We start from the raw sequence: 14682 nt of genomic DNA, 5'->3' as shown, positions 1-14682 counted from the left end.
TTCCGATTCTCTCCCCCATCCCAACAGAGGCGGGGGGGTGAGCGAGCGAGCAGCTGTGTCATCCTAGTTGCCAGCCGGGGTTAAACCACAACAAGAAGAAAACCTTCTTTTTGGGTCGAAACAATCCTTCTGCAAGAGAAGAGGCACGCTGTGCTCACCCACAAGTACAGCCAGACCCTGCCCTCCCTTCCCCACTTGTGCACATCAGGAGATGTAAACACCGAGGATTGATTTCAGCTGCCCGCTCCCAGCAAGACAAGCTCCCAGGCTGATTATACCCTTCTTATCTGCTCCGAAGGAAAGCAGGGAGAGATAACAGTGTGCAGTTGTCGGCTGAATGGGGCTCTGGCGGCTCGCACTAAATCACACCGGGGTCAGGGAAAAACAACATGTGTACGAGTTCTGCTCGGCAAGGGCAACGCTTTCCCCCAGTTTTTGCAGAGCACGGTGCCTTCAACTTGTGTATTTTTGTGGAGAGCATCCTTCAGGGACCTTGCCCTGCCCTGGCAAGAAGCAGCTATGCTGTTTTTCTTTTAAGATGCTGGTCCTTTAGTGTCTCCTCCCCTGACTCCCCTTTGCTGGGATTTCCCAAGACCACTGTTTTGTTTTTTTTTTTTTATTTTAAACAAACAAAGCAAAACCACAGTGGGCCCAAAGATCTCCACAGCCACTTTCATTTAAAAATCCTTCGGCATTTGTGCTATTCCCCATACGGTATCTGCACAATAACCACTTTTTCCCCTATAAACCAGTATTTAATTGCTAATTTAGTCCTCCACGCATCACAACACCTCCAGGACACAGAGGTGCATTATTGCTGTCGCTATACTTCTCTTCCAATATGAATTAAAAGAGAGTTTCACTTTCTTGCTCCCAGGTGGCAACAATTATTTTTTTTTTTTTTAATTTCTTATGTTACCAAGAGCTGATTTGCAACCCAGCAACGCCAGGATAACATTTGCATGTCCACACGATATATTTCTGATCAGTGCTTTCACCCCTGCTCTGCAGCAGAAAGGAGGTGTCAGCTTCCAAAACCCAATTTTGCCCTGCACGATTTTGCACGCTCGTACGAGTTTTTTTTTCCCAGGATTTGTCACCAGGTTCAGGTTTTAAAGCCCAATGTCACTTCGGGGCACTTCAGTGTGCACTCCACAAGTGCCACATGCAGCAATTAAGAGCACAGGATCTCTCAGAGAGATAATTTAAGGGAGCACTCTATCATTTCCACGAGCAAACCCACACTGGGGCACTTTGTGCTCCCTGGCCAGGGCAAGCACCGATCTCCGTAGGAGCAAGCAGAGCCTACGTGTCTCCACCAGCCTCCTCGGTGAAGTTATCAGCTGTTTGCTTAGCTAACACCAAACAAAGATTGCCGATTTATTTATTATTTTTTTTAATTTCTTTTTAAGAAACTGGTTTATTGGCAACACTTTTATCTCCCCCACTGCTCCGCTCAGCCCCAGTATTTGAACAAGAAAGGAAAAGGTTTCCGCTGCCTCTGCCCATTTATTTAACCAGCAAACAAACCCTCTTAACACCGTTGAGCAAACATCACATGCATTTTTTCCAACACACCATTCACGGCAACCTCTCCAGGAAAGGAGACCGATATGCTGAACGGTAGGGTTGGGGAGGTTATTTTTTTTTTTAAAGCGCTGAGAGTTGGGGTTGTTGGGTTTTGGTTTGTGGGGATTTTTTTTGTTTTTTGTTTGTTTGTTTGTTTTTTTTCCCTCTTCTTGCAGAGGTAAAGAAACCAGCAAGTTTAGCTGCTAACCCTGCTCCGGATTGGGCAAACCCCATTTTTTTTTTTTTTCCATTTCTGTTTAGCCCTGGCATCGTGAGATGAAAAGGAAGTTTCCCCGTGCAACTCAGGTCTGCAATTTTTAAGCAATAACCTTTACATTTACAACATAATCCCCCCCTTCAGCCTTTAATTTCAGGCACAGGCTTGGTTAATTCTGCACACACCCCCCCTCCCCCAAGATTTCCCATGTTTCATAAGCTCTGAGCACCGTAGCGCCGAGAAACCCACATTAATACTCAGCTGCAAAGTGGACTTGCGGGAGGGAGGAAAAGCAGCTGCTACCAAAGGACATTCAAACTGCTGATCCAGCAAAAACAACAAAAAAAAAAACCCAAAAAACCAAAAAAAACCCAAAACGATCCCCATCAGTGCATTTCCCCAGCCAAGTAATTAAGATGTGTTTTGCATCACATTTTTGCTCACTCCCCTGCACGCAGCTCCAAGTCCTGCTGTTTGCACCAAAACCACGGCCAGGCGTGTTTCTGCTGAGCCAGCACATTTCCCCCCCACACTTTTTTTTTTTTCCTAATAAAGGGGAGTCGCATGGAGCAGCACACGTTGGGATTTCACAGCCTTTTTTTTTTTTAATTAGATGAGGCACGGCAGCCTGGTTGAAGCAGCAGTGTGTGGGGGCTGTAACCTCACCTCCCCCAGGAAGCCCAGCCGTTCTCGACCACCAGTAAAATACCATTTCTTCCTATCGCTTGGGGAGGCAACTATTACTCCCTTCTTCCAGGTGCATACGCCACTGACCTTAAATTGTTCAAGTTCAGAAGTGAACAGTCCATTTTATTTTATTGGAGAAGAAAAAAAGAAATAAATCAACAAACAGGGACAATATGCTAAAAAAAGCTAGTTTAGGGCAGCCTTATGACATTTTCTTATACTAACAGACCTGCCCACCCTGCACGTGCGCTCCAATATCCTACAGGAGCATGAAATACACACAAAGGCTACAAAAAAAAGGTCATCTGTGGGCTAAAAAAAGATAAAGCAGCTGCAAAAAAAATCACGGAATTGCATCATGAACCCTCTACTTTGTGCTAGACAATCTGAAAGCCATAAAAGGGTACCAATTTTTGCACCCATAAATGCATCCTCCCAACGGGGTGGAGAGCCACCGGACTGTCCCCATCTGCAAAGACATACCTGAATTTTCAAATTCTGCTATGGTAGAAGCACTGGGATGGGGATTTTTGGAACTAAAGCTGGATTTGATCCACTCACCAGGGGTTATCAGGCAGGAGCTCTGCAGTCCAAGCTCAATCCCGGTTCAACATCCCATTATTCCATCTGTTCATAACTCTACTTTGTACCAGGCTTTCAGGACATTAAAATTTTAATTTTTCTTTAAAATGCATAGCATTAGCACTGCACCCAATGGATGGCATGCATTTCTAGGGTGAATGTTGCAAAGTCAAGGGCAACCTAAGCAAAACCCAACTGTACCCATGGAAGTGCCAGCATCCCCTGGGTCCTAGCCATCAAGACCATATTTCCACCCCCAGCCAAATCCCCGGGCCAGAGGGATGCTCCGGGGACCAGGACTCACCTGAAGAGGTTTTCTGCCCCAGCTCGCATCCTCATCTCCTTGTTGATCTGCTGGTTGATCCGCGCCCGGCGATGCTGCAGTTTGCTACGTTGGGTCTGGGCGAAGGGGTCACAGCCCTGCTGAGAGAGAGGGGCAGGAATGTCACCAAAAAAAAAACCACCAAAACAACCAACAACCCACCATTTGGGGATTAAAAAGGGCACTTTGAGAGCCTAGCATTGCACTTGAAATAGAGGTTTTATTATCTAACACCACATGTTGCTTACAGCCATTTATTTTCGAAGGTATTCAGAAAAGGCTTCCCAAATGCAACATGAACTAAGCATCTCCTTGCCCGGGTCTCGCCATCCAGACACAAGACAAGACCCCGGGGGCTGTAGATGAGCTTAATATAACCCTCAAGCTCAGGAACAGATGTGACCCCAACGTCTAGAAGTGCTCCCATCTCCTGCCGGCTCTAGGGGATCGAGTGCAGACAGCAAGTCAAGAGTTCACGGGGGTGGAGAAATGAGTCGCACAAAACAGTAAATTAATTCCATCCCTCCTTCCCTTGGCTTCGGCTCGGACTTTCCGCAGACAGGGAAAAACACGTTTAATCTCCGACTTCAGGAAATAACAGACGGCAATATCCCTCTGTCTCACTGGGGCAAGAGGTTATTATGGGCTGCCCCAGGCAGAGAGGTTGCCAGGATGAGGGTCTCCAAATCCAGGGCCACAAAAGCTTTACCCAAGCTGAGATGATTTCCATTGTACAAGGAGAAGTTCAGATGGATGAAGTGAGCCTCTACAAGATCCCTGTATGAAAAAAAAACCCACCCGTTTGGGACGGCACAAGGCTGGGCAGTTTAAGAGGATGGAGATCTCCGAGGCTGCTTTTCACACACCGGTGCAAAGCACCGGCAGATCTCTCCAAGAACATATTAAGATCCACTGTAGCACTAAAAGAACGTCCTCAAAGCCACTATTTCACCCTCTTGCTTCCCTTTGAAAACCTCCATTTGGTATGCACGTCAATCTTGCCCTGCTCCCCACTGCTTTACCTCCATCACTGCTGGTCAACCACTTGCCTCCACATCAAGAAGGAGTTTTGCTACCCCAGAGACTCTGAAGAGGTCCAAGAGTGCCCGCTCTCATCCTGTCCGAAACAACTCCTCAGCTAATTTCTTCCATGTAGAGACCTCGATGGGCTTCACCAGGTCTCACCTCATCCTCCAGGATGGGTCACAACAGTCTCAAATCCAACAAGCCGGGGCCACGCTTGGTTTACATCTCCAAAACCCACTGTAGATTCCAGTGTTACACTGGGAAAACTTACTTCTAATAAATTATTTGATTTTTCTGGGGAAGTAGGAAAGGAAAAAAAGAAATCCTTCCTCCAAAAAGTATGAGGCCAGCTTTGACGAGTATGTAGGGAATGGAAAAATTTGTATTTTCGTGGACTTCTTCAGCTTTCTGCAAATTAATTTCTTGTACTTGAAGTCCACTTAGTGGTGTCCCCTTTGAAAAGGGTCCGGGATTAACATTTGCATATTCATTTAAGCAAAAGATTTGAGCTCCTAATTGGTACATTGGAGACTGAGGAATCAGAGTCACTCCATCTGGTCCATAAATCTGCAGGCTTAGTGCTTTACAATAATCCATGAATTTGTTGAAATTACTGAAGGAACAAGCTGGAAGCATGAGACCCTCATTATTCTGGAAAAGCAATTAAATGGGACCTTAAGGAAAATACCCCAACAGCTGCACAAATCTTGGGTCAGGAGCAAATACAGGAAAGGCTGATCCAGAAGTCCCCTGGGTAACGCACTCATCCTGCACACACTGTTGGCTCCCCAGGGAAAAAAAAAAAAAAAATCCAGAAATTGGAAGAAAAAGGAGAAGGATGAGTAACCCCACAGCATAGGGACCGAGAAGGGACCATGCCAGGTTTTCTCCACGGGAAGGAGGTGGGTCATCATTGAACACGGTCCTGAAAAAAAACCAAAACAAACCAACCCAACCATGCAGACTCAAATCTGAGCACCCAGAGGTTCTCAAAGCAAAGGAGACAGCACCAAACTCTTGTTTAGAAAGTAGCTGCTCATGCAGATACAGTCCAAGATATGGCACAAGTATTTCTTTTATTAAAGGCTGATTACAAACATTGTGCCTTCAATGCTGTTTCTTCATACAGTGCAAGACATTAACCTACATATGGAAGTGAAAGCTTAAGGGGGGGGAGGAAGGATCTGTAAAGAGAAGGTGGTGGTTATTAAAATTTCAACAGCCCCTCAGGTTTACAGATGAGAGCTGTGCACTTGTCAGCTGCACAGACAAGCAAGCCAAATGTGTATGCAAATATATCCAAATACATGCAAATGGGAAGGATCCAGTCCCCCTCTCTCTGCCTCCAGAGCCATAAAAATCCATCCAAAACTCAACAGTTCTGGTAGCAACTGTTGGAGGTAGAAAGCACCTCTTCTCTGCCTCCAGCTCTTCCTACAGCAGCTTTCATCACCTTTGAGACCTCTCCACTTCTCACAAAGGTTTGCTTGAAAGCAGTCAGAGGACTTTAAGATAATTTTTTTTTTTTTTTGGGAGGGTGAAGAAGAGCAAAGACTACCTGAATAGACAGGCAGGAGACCAGAGGACATGCAGGTAAGAGATGACGGAAGAGGCACAAGTGAAGGACTATCTAAAACCACAGAGAAGGTCCATGAATGTCTCCTTGTCTGGAGGCAAAGCAAGAAGAAACTAAGAAAAGAAGCATGATGCAGAGTGGCATGAGAAGACACCAGGATGGCTCTAAAATATATTAAAAACAGCATTAAACCCTCTTCACTGCAAAAGCAACCAAGGGGTTTAGCTAATTGACTTGGCAGCTCCCCACTTCTCCCATGCCCGGCTTGAGACAACACCAAGGGGCAAAATTTGAGCAGGTACAGTGTCAACCCTGATGAATGAGACCCTTCTCAAGCATGCAAACATAGCGGCACTGATAATCATTAATCACTTCGGCTTTCCACAAGGGCACAAATGAGCTGCCCTTCAAGAACGCTTGCAAGCCCCGATACAGCTGGGGACCAAACACGGTTCAACATCATCTAGGACATCACAGCCTTTGGATTTGCTTAGACTTGGAGAGGGACCTGCTGGTCTCTTCTCCCTGGGATCTAGTGATAGGACTCGTGGGAATAGGTAAAAGCTACGGCATGGAAGGTTCAGCCTGAACATGAGGACACATTTCTTTACTGAGAGGGTAAGAACAGGCTTCCAAGAGAGGTGGTTGATGCCCCAAGCCTGTCAGTGTTTAAGAGGCATTTGGACAATACTCTTAATAACAAGCTTTAACTTTTCATCAGCAGTTGGACTAGATGATCACTGTAGGTCCCTTCCAATCAAGAGTCTACTCTGTTCTATTCTTCCTCCAAGACATTTGTAGACCTACAAGGTTTCCCCCCCGCCCTTCCCCCAACTGAACACTGGGTGTCTTTTCAATCTGATTTAATGAGATGGTTATCAACTCCCATCCAGGCTCCTAAGCCAACAGCAAAAAAAGTACCGGAAAGTCAGGTGTTGGAGCACCTGATGTAATACCAAAGCCTTGTGAGGCTGTCGAGTCAGGATCTCGAGACTTGCTGCCCTTAAGGACTTCATGTGATCTCCCCACACCTTGCTTTCCTCCTCACCCTCTACGAAGCTGGGTAACTGCAGTAACACACAGAATTGCAGCACCTCTTGCCTCAAGAGGATCTGCCGTTGGTCTCAAAGCATCATCTCTGGATGGGATGGGTCAATATAAGAGTTATGCCAAGGCCACCAAGGGGAATGACCAAGCCTAGTCTGCAGCTGCTCCTGGAGCATTGCAGAAGTGACATTATTTCACTAATATTGGAGCAAGAAGGAAATTCAGCTCCAGAATGAGATGCTTAGCCCAGGCGAACTTTCATATGAAAGGGAACACCACCACAAGCAAGAAAAGCCACACGTAAATCAAAAGGTAGATTGGGGAGATAGGAAGTCAAGAGGAGAGCATGCCCATTCTCCAACAGTTTGTGTTCAAAGGAAACCAGCGCTTCACCTGTGCCTGTACTCTCCAAGTTGCAGCCAAAGGCTAAGAACTACAGCACAAAGTTTATAAACTGGTGACGCATATAAGCATGCCTTACATAAGGGGGACATGGGGAAAAAGAAACAACACCAAAACCCCCTGTTAGGTTATAAAGGGATTTTCCTTGCTTAATTCTTCTTTGTACAAGCTCTTGAGGTCAACCCTCTTTTAAGGTCAGGAGAAAGATGCGTTATTTCAACCAGCCCCTTGGGTTTTGGAGTGCGCCTACAGACACCAACAGAAGAGAAAAGTTTGGTGCTTAAGAAGTGGCCAGGTTGAAGGCTAGATTTCTTACCCTTTCTAGTTTAAAGCTTTTACAAAGGAGACGCAAGCGCATAACTCTTCCAGTGAGAGACCATAAATCGTGTAGCAGCCAGGGAACGGCACGGCTTGTATGTACACAGAGTATAGCGTATGTTAAGAAAGCCATGAAAATGAATGGGGTGTGGGTCATTAGGTTACACGAGTTGTGCCCAGCTCTGAAGTTTATTGCCTCTGACAAAGCAGGATTAGAGCCAGTATTATTGTAGCAAGGCTCAATTTTATGCTCAGAAGACATCTGCCAAATAACATTGTGTTCAACCCTCGGCGTGGAAAGATGACAGCATTACAGAAAGCACTCGGCCAATGCCTCCACGTAAGGGAGAAAAGGGAAGAGGCCAGAAGACCCCCTTCCAGAGGAGGCCAAGACAAACACACTTCATTTGAGGGACGTCAAGGTTCCTGCCAACTCAAACCCTATCTTTGAAGGCAACATATACAATGATGTAATGGTGGCGTTAACTCCCCAACACCTCTTCCAGTTCAAGAGCACCCATCTGTGGTGTTAAATAGGGCAATTACGTGGTTAGGTCTCCTTGTATAAGCAAGTCCTTAGGGAATGTTTGTTTAGAGATGATCACCAAGTGTACTTTGCACTTCACATGTCCAGTAAACACAAGGACATGAAGCCTGTATATGTCTTGGGTGACGGGACACACCTAGAGCGTTATTTGTGACCTCAGTGCTAAAACAAGGCTTCCTCCTCCCAGCATTAATGACAGAAAAAACTAATCACCTGTAGGAAGAGGTGGATGCCAGCAAGTCCAAAGGGCAAAGTCAGGCACAAAGGGACTAACTTCCACTCTTTCGTTTCTGCTAGAAGAACAGGAGCTTGCTTGCTGGAAGCAACTGAGCAAAAGCAAAACTTAAGTGTATGAAGTGATCAAGGGATGACTATGAGCTGTCAGCATACGTAGCTGACTTAGCAACTTTAGTTACAGTCCCAACTGGTACTGCAGTGAAAGGTCCACGCTACCTGCAGAGCTTGACTGGATCATGGGAAGTGCTCCACAGCCCAGCTGCCAAAGAATGGATCAAGCTGTGCCATCTCCAAGACTGGCTTTAGCCACAGAACAGCCACCACCAGGATTATCACCAATTAGAGCAGCTGGAGAGCACCCACAGAATGGCAGGAGAGACTAAAGAAGCTCAATTTGCATGTAGATCAGAGAGACCCATAATATGGCAATGGTGAGATGAGTCATCACCTTGTGCTGATGTAGGCACTACAGCCAGCCCCACCACCAAGCGGACAACCTTCACATCCCCAAGGACAGGGAAGCTCAAGGAGAAAACTGCAAGGGGAGCAGGACACCAGCCAGCCCTGTATCACTGCCATGTGGGTACACAAACACACACATATTGCACTGCCTGACACCACGGGTGTATACAAGGGATGAGCTGCTACTTCAGGGAAGTCAGGCATCTTTCCCCCCCAGTTCTCTCTCCTTTTGCAATAGGGGAATAACCCTGTTTCATGGAAATCAAATTACCCGCCCTAAAATTTGTCATTGAGGTCACGCTGCTGCCCAGGGGCTGCAGCACACCTGCACCGCAGTCCCAGTACCCCGTGTCAGACAACACAGGCTCAGACCCAGTCTCACAACACAGAGTGACATGCTTGAGATCGGATGACCAGAGCACAGGGACATAGATGAGGACTAATGGCAGGATTAGGCCCATCTCACCTTCTACTGCTCAGACCAACTCAGGACATGGTGGAAACCATGAATATGTTAAGCACAGCCCAGCTACTTTTGGCAAAGTGATGCTCATCTGCTACATCCCCTGAAGCCTCGACTGCCTTCAGCATTCCCACTATCCCGCACTGCTGCATATGTTTCTTAAAACCTTAAGGATTATTTTGGTTTAACTTTATAATTTATCCTGCCCAGGAAATAGACAGTTTGTGGGTTTTTTTAAGGGAGAGAGTCAAAAGACACCAAGAGTGTTACTACTCAACCCTTCCCCAGGGAAGGAAGACGACATGGTTCAACTCCTCTGTTGGACAATCCGTTGGATTTCACTCATTTGACCTCTCCTGTGCTGCCTCGTTCCCTCCTCACGCCAACCAGTTGCTGAGGTTGGTTGCTCAGGGCATAAATACACCCCTCAGACAAAACAGCAGGAGCTCTGCTGGAGCCTGGATCCCAGCACCTCACCTCCACTTCATCTCCTCCTATCCCAGCAGTTCCCATAAGAACCACCCGAGATACTCCTTCTACACACACACACAGAACTGGCAGTCAGAATAAAATAAAAAATAGTAATAAAAAAAACCCAACCAAAACAAAACCCAACTTTGGAGCCAAAGCGAAAGACAAGCAAGGCTACAAAACAAGCCTGAGATATCTCAGTTTGACACCTGAGAGCCATGAGGGCCATGTTCCAGATAGCGTCACAGCAACCTTTGGACATCATGAGTCATCCCGTCTGCAAACTGTTTTCTCACCCAGAAAGGAATTCATTTAGGTAGGACCAGGATTCATACAATCATAGAATGGTTTAGGTTGGAAGGGACCTTGAAGATCATCGAGTTCCAACTCCCCTGCCATATGCAGGGACACCTCCCACTAGACGAGGTTGCTCAAAGCCCCATCCAACCTGGCCTTGAACACCTCCAGGGATGGAGCTTCTACAACTTCTCTGGGCAACCTGTTCCAGTGCTTCACCATCCTCCGAGTGAAAAATTTCTTCCTAATATCTAATCTAAATCTACCTTCTTCCAGTTTGAAGCCATTCCCCCTCACCCTATCACTACACTCCCTTGTAAAAGTCCTTCCCCAGCTCTCCTGTAGACCCCCTTTAGGTACCGGAAGGCTGTTACAAGATCTCACCAGAGCTTTCTCTTCTCCAGGCTGAACAACCCCAACTCTCTCAGCCCATCCTCATAGGAAAGGTGCTCCAGCCCTCTGACCATCTTCATGGCCTCCACTGGACCTGATCCAGCAGGTCCATGTCTTTCTCATGTTGGGGGCTCCAGAGCTGGACACAGTACTCCAGGTAGGGTCTTCATGGGCAATGCCAAATCCATGCCAGTGCTGAATACGATTTGTTGCTAACCCTAAAGGCCCCCAGTCTTCAGAGCTCTCTGCTAAGTGGGTCCTGGGTGGTGAGCTCCTACAGCACTCAACACCAACAAGTGAGTGGCCAACCAACCTTTCCAGTGCTACCAGTCTGCACTCACAATGCAATTAAAGAAAACAGCACACGAAGAATTATGAGGTGCTAATTCACAAGGAAATCGTATGGCTTGCACCCAGGAAGCCTTTGACCCCAGCAGGGATGGTGAACGAAGAGCTGAAGATCAGTGCTTGGGAGGGTCAAGCACCAATCACTGAGCATCATTCAGGCAGAGGTGGGCAACTCCATGAGATGTGGTCAAGTCCAAGCCTCATTTGTTCTCCATTAACTCACCCAGCTTGCATCAGGGCACACTCCCAAATATCAACATTTGCTCTGTAGTAAAAGCTAAGGCAAAACAGCTGTGCAGAGACAAGGAACAGCCAAAGATGACAATTTCTGCAGCTCTAGGAAGCGCTGACACAAAAGCTACCACTGTTATTAACAGGCATACCCCGATCTATGACCTCAACCCTGTGCGGGGAACACACGGCCTCCAGGTACAACCTCAACCCTGCAGGATTTACCCAGTAAATGCTTACAACATCTCCCATTCGAATTAAAAATAGACAGGTACTTATTTTCATCCACTTTTAGGAGCAAAAATATTTCCTAACAGAGTTTTGTCCCCAAAAAGGGATGTTTCCAAGTGCACAGATGATCCAGCAGCTGTAAAATACTGTAAAAATCAGGTAACTGGAGCATCAGGCTCTCAGCACCTGTTTTATTTCCAGAACCACACTGGTCTGAGCTATTTAGATGGAGTCAGAGCTGTCAACTGGCATTATTATTGTTCTTTGCAACCCACGAGTTTTTTGAGTCAGGCCAGCACAGGACAAGTGGCCAAGTGACCCTGGTTTAGCCGTGTTAGCTGGTGGGATAGAGAGCAAAACAAAAGCCAGAGAACCAATCCGCACACAAAAGTGGGGTTTAAAATTCTCCTCTTTATAAGATTATCGATAATTTCCTTCTCCTCCCAGCCAAGGGCATTTTAGAAAGTAATATGGGCTGTTATTACAAGACAACCAGTAGGTCACAACCAGTGTTTTTGCTCTCTGAACATCTATTTATATATAAAAGTCCCTATCATGAAACTAATCTCATGAAGCACTCCGGCTGCAAGCTGTTTTTCTGTGGGAGACATTACCAGCTAAAACCTCTAAAACCTTTTATTGAGAATATGGTTACATCACACAGCCTTTTAACAAATGAGTGGAGGATTAAGGTTTTAAATTTCCCAACGAAGTGCTCTCACTGTTGGCTAAAGCACTCAGCAAGAGGAAGAAAAATTAAAATGGGGGAGGAAAAAATAAAAATATGGGGGACTGGGGGTTTTAAACACCAAAGTCCGCATCCAGAGCTTGAATTTTAGGAGGGTGGAACCGCTCCGTGAAGCTGGGGGAGGCACAGGGCATCATGAGAGCCAGGGCAGGGCGCCAGCAGGAAACAGATGTATTAAATCTTCAGCCCCAGTATGTGAACCCTAGCAAAAAAACGCACCCGCACCCCCACACAAAACAAAGCCAAAGCAAAAAAAAACAAAAAAAAAATCACCATTGCAGCAGCATTCGGGATCCCTTGCAAGGGAGCAAGCATGCAGTGGTCCCATCCACAGCCCCCAGTGCTGTCAGGGCGGGGGAAAAAAAAAAAAGGAAGCTAGAAGAGACTATATTGACAGTTTCTTTGAACTAAAAACCTGGTATCATTAATAGGCAATCTAATCAGGTGTTTTATTTTTTTAATTAAATAAGCAATCATGTTATGACAAATGCTGCATATCGCCGGTCAGTGTTCCTCCTCCCCTCCAGAGCTTTGCAATATTTTCCTATGTTATTCTCCTCTGTGCTACCGTCCAACAGATCCAAACAGGGTAAACCGATTGCTCGCACAAGGGAAATGGTGTGTCTGTACATAGAATAAATTGGAAAAAAAAAACCAAACCCTCCTGCTAATCTTCCCTTACAAGCCCCACCTGCTATTTAGACAAGGCCCTGGGTAAACTCCAACCTGGTTTAAGGTTGCAACCTCTTTAGCTGCAGTCAGAGAGGCCGGGCTCAAGTGACTCAAGATCAGATTGATCCTTGTTCAGCCAAGGTTGGAATCTCAACATTCACTCGGGGGGGGGGCAAAAAAATAAAATGAAAACCACGCCTCTAGAGCGTGGCTGAGTTTTGCTTTTTGTTTTGTTTTTTTCTGGGTGGTTTTTTTTTCAGTTTTGATTTTTTTTTTTTTTTTTGCCAAAGGGTTGCAGAAACACAGCTCTCCGCTGAAGAACAAGTTTTGAAAATTATATACTTGCAAGAAGAGCTCAGATTACAGGGCGAATTCACGAAAGGTTAACAAAGCTGGCTCCCAGGGGACAGACCTAACGGAAGCCGCGCTTTAACAGCCCCCAAAAAAATAATGTTTACCCATCTTTTCTCACAACAAGTGGTGCTCTTTAAAGGCTTTTCAACCCTAGGAGCATGCATTGACACCCAAAGGATGGCGGGGAAAGTCGAGCAGCAGGGTCGGTGGCAGACCGAGGACAATCCCCGTTGATTTCACCCCGTTGTTACTAATTAAATGAGTGACACCAGTGGAGCTATCGCCCTATCTCACACACATAGCCACGCTGCCGTTGCACTGACTTTCCTTATGGGCAGCTCCCGGGGCAAGAAGTTTGTCAGTGAGAAACACCCTGCCCTGTACCTCCAACGGTGAGGAGAAGGGGGGGGGACAGGCAGTGCTTGGCTGGACCATCTTCCTCTGGGCAGGAAGGAGAAAAAGCCAAAATATAGGAAAACTTGGTTAAAAGGAGTCACTGGGAAGCTTGCAGATGGAACCAGCAGAGGAAGATGTGATAGAGGAGTAGAGTTTAAGACTTGATGAGCTATCAGACACTTACGGAATCATAGAATTGTCTAGGTTGGAAGGGACCTTTGAGATCATCAAGTCCAACCATCAACCTAACGCTGCCAAAACCACCTCTAAACCATGTCCCTCAGCACCACGTCTACACATCTTTTGAATACCTCCAGGGATGGCGACTCCACCACTTCCCTGGGCAGCCTCTTCCAATGCTTGTTTAGGGCTGCTTCTGGATGAGCTACTGGACATGTTTCTATCACACATCAAGCCCTTCCCCTGCCATGCCCTGACACCCCCGGCACTGTTTGATGGCCAGGATGGTCCTGCAGCCCCACCCACAGGGACCACCATCCCCACGGACCAGACAGGCATATCCAACCCCATGGAGCATCCATTGGGTGCTTTGCCATCCTCCCCCCACCCCTCCGCCGTGCCTCACCTTCCGGGTGCTGCCGCTCTTCAAGGCTTGCAGGAGGACGAGACCATCGTCCCCTTCCCCACCACCGGCCGGGCTCTCCTCCTCGGGGGGCATCATCTCCAGGGGCGCAGCATCCACAGGCTGAGAGGGGGTGGGGTGGGCCCACAGCTGGGGGCTCCCGCCTGGCCCCACAGGGTGGCTTTGGGGATCAGCGTCCCCTCCTTGGGATTCTCTGGTTCTTCTGACCTAACCCTACACCTTTCTAGCCCCGAGGCACGGGGGGTTCAGAGTCCTTAAACCCTCACTAGCCCCTGCCCTCTGATGCTGCAGACCCCCAGGCACCCAACATCTGGCTAGACACAAGCCCACAGCCCGCTTCTCCCCTTCCCAACCTACCCCAGTTGGGGAGGGGAGAATACAAACCCCCAAAGACCACCCTCGCAGAGCTACCCCTGCTGGGGTGGGGTGGGCAAAGCCCCAAACCCCCTTGGGAGAGGTATACCAGTTGGGGAAGATCCCCC

The 14682-nt window shown here is 47.2% G+C and overlaps 1 protein-coding gene across 1 annotated transcript in view; it reads right to left on the bottom strand.

Annotated features, from left to right (window-relative positions):
• Window positions 1-14275, bottom strand: part of RHPN1 (rhophilin, Rho GTPase binding protein 1) — a 33372-nt gene extending 19097 nt beyond the window's left edge. Inside the window, exons 1-2 of the mRNA XM_009882264.1 lie at window positions 14183-14275; window positions 3360-3475 (exon numbers count right to left, since the gene is read on the bottom strand). Of these exons, the coding sequence (XP_009880566.1) occupies window positions 3360-3475; window positions 14183-14275 (209 nt within the window). The remainder of the gene's footprint in view (window positions 1-3359; window positions 3476-14182) is intronic.
• Window positions 14276-14682: the final 407 nt, after the last annotated feature.

Source organism: Charadrius vociferus, unplaced genomic scaffold (genome assembly GCF_000708025.1).
Source record: "Charadrius vociferus isolate BGI_N301 unplaced genomic scaffold, ASM70802v2 scaffold393, whole genome shotgun sequence".
Lineage (NCBI taxonomy): Eukaryota > Metazoa > Chordata > Aves > Charadriiformes > Charadriidae > Charadrius > Charadrius vociferus.
The sequence above is the reverse complement of the archived record's forward strand: the minus strand, read 5'-3'. Positions and strand labels throughout refer to the sequence as shown.